Source organism: Enoplosus armatus, chromosome 13 (genome assembly GCF_043641665.1).
Source record: "Enoplosus armatus isolate fEnoArm2 chromosome 13, fEnoArm2.hap1, whole genome shotgun sequence".
Lineage (NCBI taxonomy): Eukaryota > Metazoa > Chordata > Actinopteri > Centrarchiformes > Enoplosidae > Enoplosus > Enoplosus armatus.
The window spans coordinates 15,888,074-15,897,577 of record NC_092192.1 but is presented as its reverse complement, the minus strand read 5'-3'; the positions used below and the strand labels follow the sequence as shown (position 1 = coordinate 15,897,577).

The following is a 9,504-nucleotide window of genomic DNA, read 5'->3' as shown; positions in this document are numbered from 1 at the left end:
CCGACCGCACTTCTTCAGCTGCCACTAAAGCACCAGCAACATGGTGTAGGCTACTTCCAAGAGGACTTTCCTGTGTAAAATGTGGATTGACGCCCGACAATTAAAGCAGTGAAGCTCCACCTGTGCCGGCGGGGGGAATGCAGGACGACAGCGGCAAAGCAGCACCCGCTGTAGCCGGTGCAACCACAGCGCAGGTAGGAGCGGAGCTTTGTTATTGAGGCTCTTCGCCAAACATATCAGTCTGTGTGGGTTTGAGACACGTTAGACCATGAGAGCAATGTGGGACACCTTTACGAGCGATTTCATGTCGCCTTCCGGAGAGGTGTACCGGTCGTGGCAGGAAGGATACACTTTCTCCAGATGAAGCAGTCTAACCTGTCTGTCCGCATTGCTCTCAGCTACACTGGAGACAGACAGAGCCTGCTGCCCGTGTGCTCACTCAACACATGTGTCTGAACAGACTTTTCTCAAGTTTTTACAGATGATTAACGAGTGTGGTCCTGCTAGACTAATTATGTTACATTCAGTTCTTCAACAATATCAAGGCAGTAAAATGATTTGCGTTTCCCCCAGAGGTGTAGCTTTGTGCCAGTTACAGACATATAATGCTGACCAGACTTACAAAACAGGGTTTTTTTTCTTAGCCATATTTATACAGTTTACAGTGGTCTTATTTTCAGCATTTTAAGTCCTCAGAATGATTTGTTCAGGTTTTTAGTGCTGAAACGATCAGTTGATTCGTCTATTAGTAGATGGAGAGAAAAGTAATCGCCAACAATTTATGTGATTGATTAATTGTTCTTCAAGCAAAAATACCAAACAGTACCTTGTCACAGCTTCTCAATTGTGAGGATTTGCTGTCTTTTTTCAATAAATGTTTAATATAAATATATTTTAACAATTTATCAAGAAAGTAATTGAGAATATAATCGGCAGATTAATCGATATTGAAAATAATCCTGTGTTAGTAGAGATGTAATGCTTCTTGTATTATTTATTTACAAAGCATCTTTTACCAGATGAGGATGAATGAACTATCGTTTTTTGTGCCCTTTCAGCCTTTGAAGCTGTTCATTGAATCTTATTCAGTCCTCTTTGTTTACTCACTACAATTGGTTTAACTTATTCGTCTGTATCTTGTCAACATAACTACATTGTGCGGTACCTCAACTTCCTGCATCCTACTTTGATGTCTCTATGCCTCCATATGTTTACATCTGAACACTTATACTCTTAGTGCATTGTGTCATTGAAATTGTGTCATTGGATTAAGTGATGACTTATTTATCTTTAAACACATAACAATGACAGCATGTAAAGCAGAAGCCCTGCTGTTATCGTAATCAGACTTCCTCCTTGTGACCTGGCATGAGAAAATAGTTCCTCTCTTGTGTAGAGATGGATGGCCTGCAGGAAGGAAGAGGAAGTCCACTTGGTGGTTTTAAGACCTCATGAGTTGCGTAGACCGACAGGGTAAACCTTACACAAAGCTTGTTTTGAAATGAAAGATCACCTACAGTGCCTCTGAGCTGTAACCGGCAAATGTACTTAAACAATAATGAATTATTGATTCATTTTCTGTTGCTTGACTGACTGAATAATCGACTAATTGTTTCTGCACTATTCTACATAATGCACATTTAAACAACTTGACTCCATTGTCATGAAGGAGCAAAGGGAATTGGTCAATTCCAGATTTATTACAACTCTTATTTCCCTCTCTTAAAAATGTGATTTTATTTTTTTCTAGAAATCAGTTCATGTAAACGGGCACACTGTCACTCAAAATGGCCTCAACCCGACAGCTACGGCTGCACCCCAGCCACACTTTGAATCGCGAGCCCCGAGTCCTGCACCCACTCCAACCCTGATAGTCCCGAGGGAGCAGTGGGGAGGGAAGTACGAGTTCCTGCTCTCCTGTATCGGGTACTGCGTGGGACTTGGGAACGTGTGGCGGTTCCCATACCTTTGTTATCGCAATGGAGGAGGTGAGCAGTCTGCAAGCGTGTTCACTGCCCTCTGAAGTCTCAAATGCTTTAAATGCCTGGGTCTGTAATGATTTGTTACACCCATTTGGGCAAGAGGCACTCTTCTCCCTGCCCTTGGGTGTGCACTGTCTCCCTAATCATGCTGGCTTACTTTGCACTCTCCATCCAGAGCTCTCCACAGCAGCGTTTGGTGCTGGGAGCTGCACAAAGCATTTACTAATCCTATAAGTAGAGACAGCGTTTTCCTTGATTGCACACCAGTCATGAGGTCTGCCTTACGTACTATGTATCTTCATCTGAAATCAAACATGTTGGAGCTTGACTAACAGTAAAGCCGAGTCTGTATGAATTAACCTGCCTCTACAGGCCGTCTACATGCAACTGCATAAAACAAATTATTGCAGTGGATGTCTCCCCCAGCACCACCCGTCCTCAACCGGCGTGTTTCTAATCTTCACAGGTGTGTTTCTCATCCCCTACTTCATTATGCTGTTTTTTACGGGTGTTCCACTCTTCCTCATGGAGCTGAGTTTAGGCCAGTACGGAGCAGCTGGCCCCATCACTGTGTGGAAATGCTGCCCTCTGCTCAAAGGTAATGCCCAGCAATTACACACTTACATACACTGTAATTCAGTTTTTGAGGTAATTATGTCGGCGTGGTGACTTAATGTGGGCTGATACTTCATTCTAATTAGTTGGACAGTGTTAAATAATATACAAATATCTCATCGCAGCTCTATATTAGTTCTATTAGTTGAGCATCCAGTTTAGCCATATGTAATGATTTGAGTAAGCAGGATCTCAAGTTGACATCAAAATGCCTGTGTCACCAGTCAGTCCAGACTAACATCGTAGTCCAGGAAAATAACTGGCTGACTCACATCAGGTTGCCACCTCATTACTATACGTCATGTGACGAACCCTACAAATTCCTGAGAGCTCTGCAAGCTAAATATAGACATCTGATAAAGACACTTGCAGGAACTGTCTTTGAACCAAAAATAGAGCCAGAGAGGTTTTATTTTGAACTGAAGCAGGCTGGCAGGCTGAATTAAGAGAGCGTTGAGATGGAGTTCCTCCAAGTGTTGCAAAAGGAAATGAACAGTTTCTGGTTTAAAATCACAGCATTAAGTCTTTGGAAGGCTGTATTTAAGGGGTGAAACACTCTTGAGGCTCATACAGTGTCCTTGCACAATAGTGTATATCCTGTTTTTCTGAGAAACTTAAGGCTGTGTCTCTTCTCGTAGGTATTGGCATTGGGATGCTCTGTGTGTCCACGCTGGTGTGTCTCTACTACAACATCATTATAGCGTGGACGTTTTACTACCTGGGCAGCTCGTTCCAGAGCCCTCTGCCCTGGTCCTGTGAGGCTGTAGCCAATGCAGGTCTCTGTGATAACGCCACCACTGGCAATAGCTCCGCTGGTAAAGTCCTCAGCCCCACCGAGATTTTCTGGAAGTAAGTGTCTTTGCAGGTATACAGGCTGTTTTAAAATAAATGACCCACAGTGTTTTATTACCATAGACTTCTTTAGACTGTAAAATGTCTACTGTACATCTCCATGCTCAGGACTGTGCTGCAACACCTTTATATGATGCCTGGAAATATAATACATTATACCGTATAGCACCTACATAATATATAAGACTTGCAATCCAATATAAATCATGATGCTGTTTTTAGTTGTGAGGCATTATGACTATAATACTACACAAGTGTCTCAGTTACTCCTCAGTTGTTATGGTCAGCCACAATGCCTTGATGACAGCGTACTGTCTGCTACATGTAAAAGTAAAGGTTTATTGATATACAGCAAACAAACTGAGGCAAGATACAACATCTAGGTCAGGCTGTTTGTTGACCCCATTGCCAGAGCCTACTCTCAAAAAAGCATGGCAGGCATTCAGAGGCATGGAGAGAGGCCTTTTCTCTATTGACCTCCACGATCTAACTATTTATTGTGTTTGTACTATTTATTTTATCCTATGTGTTTTAATTGACATGTGTGCGTTTGTGCATGTGCTCTGCTGCATGTACGTTTTAATTCCCCACGCTGGGGATAAATAAAGTGGTTTAAATTGAATTGAATTGAGAAGAAGAGTAGCAGCACAAAGAGAACAGAAACCACAGCCTTGTTGGTAGAACATATCGTAGGACGACAGAACCAACAGATGAGACTTCCTCATACTGTGTAATAGTTTCTATGACAATATTCATGACAAAATGTTGATGTTTTATAACTTCGTCTTCAGGTAGGTAAAGTATGATTACGTAATACTTTACCTTTAAAGGCCTTATGCCTTATGTATGGTAATACATTTTATATTACATTATACTGTATATTATACATTATACATTATGAAGGCTTATAGCAATTGTTGCAAATACTTTATAGATATATAAAATATGACTGATGTGATTATTCTTTTGCTCTCGTGCTACTCTCTAATAGCACTCGTGGAGTATGAATGATCATCTTTTTCTTCAGACAAATGTCTTCACGGTTACTTATAAATCCAGCCCAACAACAGTGCCTGTTGATGGTTATTGTGTCAGTTAATGCTGAGTAAGTGTGGCAGCGGGTGTGCTGTTTTATATGTTTGTGTTTGACTTGTGTGTCTCGTAGTGAGCGTGTGCTGGGCGTAGTACACAGTGAGGGCCTTCATGACCCAGGCCCTGTCCGGTGGCCCCTGGCCCTGTGCCTGCTGGCTGCCTGGATCGTCATCTTCCTGTGTATGCTCAAGGGCATCCGCAGCTCTGGCAAGGTGAATCAGCACAATGTTGGTTATTGTCAGCTCCCACTAAACACACACAGACACAATCCTGCCCTTTGCTGCCTTATCTTGTCGGCCTAATGTGTTGTCTGTGTTTTCAGGTGGTTTATGTCACGGCTACCTTCCCGTACTTTGTGCTCATTGTTTTGATCATCCGAGGTGCTACACTGGAGGGCTCTCTTCAGGGCGTTGCTTTCTACCTCACACCAGACTGGGGCCGATTAGCTAATGCACAGGTACTCCTGATGGTAGACTGGCACACCTGAGGCTGTGAACACAATGCTTTGTTGCTGCTTTAAAAATAACTCTAGATATTTAAAAAGTTATTTCTGTCTGATACATTGCAGGTGTGGAACGACGCAGCCTCACAGATCTTCTACTCCTTAGGTATCGGAGTAGGAGGACTGCTTTCTATGGCCTCTTACAATAAGTTTGACAACAACGTCATCAGGTGAGTTTGTGCTCTGCTGCACCGCTTGCTCTTTTGTTACGGGTTCAGTCTCTTAATCGTGGGTTCTTTTGATTTCAGGGACACTTTGATTATCACCACAGGAAACTGCTGCACCAGTTTCTTTGCAGGATTTGCCATATTCTCAATCCTGGGTCACATGGCATGGAAGAAGGGAGTGCCTGTCGCAGAGGTGGCAGATACAGGTACCTTACTGTGCTAATTTGGTTCAGTAATCCTGTGGATCGTCTTTAATCATCCGAATTGACTGAATAAAGCATTTTGAACAAAATCACAATCTTAACAGTGTGCATTTAAAAATACATTTTCTCCTTAGGGCATTTGCTCATTGAAAATGAGACTGAAAATGGAGTTAATGGGATATGTGTGTATTTTTGTGTCCTTTTATGCATAATATTTATTATAATAATATTGATTTTATTATAATATATCTAAATAAAAGTCTAAGTCTAATATTTACTTCTGAATGTAACTTTAGGCTCCATTCCTTTGTGTAAAGTGACTTCTATTACAGAGCAGTTAGGTAGTCATTTTTAACAGCACCAGCTTCTTGAATACTGTATTTTGTATTAAACTTGCTTCTTGAATTTGATGTGTTCTTTTTGGCCATCAGGTCCTGGGCTGGCCTTCGTTGCTTACCCAGAGGCCCTTGCTCTGCTGCCAGGCTCAGTGTTCTGGTCCATTATGTTCTTCCTCATGCTCTTTATGCTGGGCATCGACACGCTGGTAAGCCACACGTCACACAAAGATATAAGCAGAAATAAAGACGTGTGAGTTCGCCTCCATGTGTTTTGATACCTTCTGCTCTGCTGCTTCGCAGTTTGGCAACATGGAGGGCATCACTACGGCCGTGCTGGATGAGTTCCCGCAGCTCCGAGCGAACGCGATGCACAAGTCGTTGTTCTTGGGCGCTCTGTGTTTTTGCTTCTACCTGATGGGTCTCCTGTTAGTGACCGACGTGAGTGTGTTTTTTAACGAACTGCAGTAAGTGAGGAACATGGCTGCAAATGCATCTTCTCTGCGGTCAAGCTCACACTTCCCATTGCTGTCTGTGTCTCTCATAGGGTGGGATTTACTGGTTCACTCTCATTGACTCCTTCAGCACTAGCTTCGGCCTCATCATCATCACCCTCTTCATGTGCATTGGCATCTCCTTCTTCTATGGTAGCCCATCTCACACCCCTAACCTACACATCAAGCTCCTAACATCATTCCTGCATATGAGTTTCAGCCATCCAGGATACGTGATGTTCAGCAAGCTGAAACTTGACTTGCTCTGTTGTGAAGGCTACATCGTTTCTAATTTAAAACTGCACGAATATCGAGCAGTTTTTTAACTACTGCATATTCACAGTTTTGTTGTTCTTAAATACATATTGAACACATTATCTGTTCTGCTCTGTGATATCTTGGTTGTCCTAATATGCATCTCTTAATTAACTTTTCTATTAGGAGTCAACCAGTTTTGTCAAGACATTCTTGATATGATCTGCCACTGCCCTCCCTGGTGCGGCAAAGTGCTGCTTTATTTCAAAGCATGCTGGGTTTTCGTCACTCCGTTTCTTCTGCTGGTGAGTAAACACATCAATATTCATATTGATATTTGTTGTTAGAAGAAGTTGATAGGTTTTATGTCATTTCTTTCAAGGTGGTTTTGTCAGAAGGTAATAACTCTGCATCCTTTAGCAATGAGGCTGCTTTTGGAACTAAACATGAACATGACATGAACAACACATCTGCCTCGTCTGCAACCAGTTGACAAACCCAGCAGGAGGTGACATGAGGCAGACATTGTTACTGTTCATTTGAGCCAACTAAAGATTTTTCATTTAAAGTAATTAAAATACGTTTGAAATCTCTTACAGAATTTCATTATTTTGGTACATTGAGAGTGTAGAACACCATATTGATCAGGTGTATTGATTTTTAAATGGTCTAAGAGTTTGGTTAATCTGTTTTAGTGGCAGAAATTAATTTAGGGGTCACTAGTTTAATGACCTGCTTGGTCACAATTCTCACACTCATGTTCATGTAGCAAATGTTTGTCTGTGATTTTCTTTTTGTATTTCTTATCTCTTCAAATCACTGGTTTCATTATTGGTTAAAAATCACTACAGTCACTTCCTCAAACTGAAAAAAAATCCCTAGCTGTTTTGGAGGGAATAAGGAACAGTCAAAATGTATTATGTGAGGTTAGTAAAAAGATATTAAGATTATTTTGCCAAATTAAGATAATAATGACTGCTGAGATACAGTATTGTTTGTCTGTATCATAGTTGCAATCCATGTTACATCACTCCCTCTATTATTTCTGCTGTTCTTGTCACCTGGAGCTGACTCACCATTTATTGATTTAGAAACAGCCATTTGATGCCACCTTTTCATTGTAATGTATTATTGCGCTTACAGTCAGAGGGTAATTTGATGAGACACCTTGGTGTCCCAGTGAGTTAAAAATATCCCATTAAATGACTAAAGAGTTTATCGTAAACTGAAGGAGAACAAAGTATGAAAACTCAATTACCAACTGTTACAAAACTAAAATAACATCACTACCTTGAAATGTAGCCAACTGTGCTGAAATCTTCACAGCCACGGATGTGAATAATTCAAGAGGAGAAAGTGACATTCAATCTGAGTTCCCCCTGTAGCATTTCTCTGCTCTTCTTCTCTTTTTGTTTGGATGAAACGATCCTCTGCTCACTCTGTGCCTTTCCCCCTGCGGCTGTAGTTCATCCTGACCTACATCTTCATCGAGATGTACAACACGTCACTCCACTACGGGTCCTATGTGTACCCACGGTGGGGTAAAGCTCTGGGCGTGTGCATAGGAGCGACCTGCTGTCTACAGATCCTCATCTGGGCCATTGTGGCCATCAGCAAGGAAACTGGAACACTGAAAGACGTCAGTATCACCACTATGTCACTGAGGGGTCCGGTTACAGTGCAGCTCAAACTGATTGTCACTGCTGTACCTGTTTTGAACACATAACACCGGTAGAAGAAATGGATTCATGACTGTCTCTTGCTTCTTTTTTTGCAGCGTTTCCAGAAATCCATCCGGCCTCTGAATTCCTGGAGGGTAAACAACTTGAACAGCGCCACGAGAGTGGACGAGCACGTGGAGCCCGAGAGAGTGGACGCCCCGTTCACCGTCACGCTCACAGACATGGACTTTACTGCAATGAGGTGGGAGGTTGGAAGCCAGGCGTGACGGCACGCAGAGCAGCGATGAACGCAGAGTGATGAGCAAACTACGTTGTCAAGAGACAGAGGAATTTATTATTATGTTATTCGCCCCAGCAAGGCTCTGGTGGCGGTGTCTGAACAGACTGTGTGTCCTGCAGGGCAGTGTTTATTTATACTGTTATGTATGTTTGAATTGTATTTTTTAAACTTTTTTTTTATGTTGTGTAGAATATAAGGTTACAGCTGTAAAGTTTAGATCATCTTCATCTTAGATGGCATAGTAGGACTCTACCAGGACATTTGGATGGTGATGATTTTGCAGTGTATCTGCTGATTTTATTTATTATCATAGTAGTGTAGTATAATGAATTTTGGGCTGAGGGACAGATTTGAGTTTATCTGTGCAATGATTCTTGACTGTTACTGTTAACAACCACTGATGGACCCGGGAAGGTGACCACAAATCTTCAGCCCCCCTAGACTAAACGGTGGTGGCGACTCATCCGCACAGAGTCAGGAATTCTTTTAATCCATTTTACTTTTTAAAACAAATGATTGCTAAAGAATATTGCTAGAATAAATAAATATTAATATAAATATTTTTCTGTCATTAAGTTTTATTCATTTTTAACATATTAACTTTATACCAAAATACAGACGATACAGGTGTGCTAAAGGAGGATTCATAGTCAATTAGAATAAAACAAACAAAAAAAAACAAATTTAAAAGGAAGCCACAAGGAACCACCCCAATAATTCTTACATATACACATGCATACATACAAACATATACACATCCTGTCCACTAGTACTCTACGTATTGCTCCTCTAATGTAAGCCAGAAAATATTGCCATATTTGGCTATTTTTGCTTAGGATGTTATTTACACTGGCGATCATATTTTCAAAGGCAGCAGTTATGAGTTCAAGCCGCTCTGTAAACTGCCCCTCAGCTGTAAATACTTCCACATTATCAGTTAGATTAAATTGCAATCAATACATTTTTAAGTAACTTGCCAAATTAACTATTAAGTACTGTCTGTGTGTCCATATGACCGTTGACACTCAGATGTCTTGTCTGACCA

General features: G+C 41.4%; 1 protein-coding gene across 1 annotated transcript; it reads left to right on the top strand.

Moving 5' to 3' along the window:
- On the top strand, positions 1–9,178 carry slc6a7 (solute carrier family 6 member 7). Its single transcript, XM_070917165.1, has 14 exons — positions 1–194; positions 1,751–1,988; positions 2,449–2,580; positions 3,236–3,446; positions 4,615–4,753; positions 4,864–4,998; positions 5,110–5,213; positions 5,292–5,416; positions 5,845–5,957; positions 6,052–6,189; positions 6,296–6,395; positions 6,684–6,802; positions 7,963–8,136; positions 8,275–9,178. Exons 1-14 carry the CDS (start codon positions 138–140, stop codon positions 8,443–8,445), a joined length of 1,956 nt encoding a protein of 651 aa, XP_070773266.1. The 5' UTR covers positions 1–137; the 3' UTR covers positions 8,446–9,178.
- The last annotated feature ends 326 nt before the right edge of the window (positions 9,179–9,504 follow it).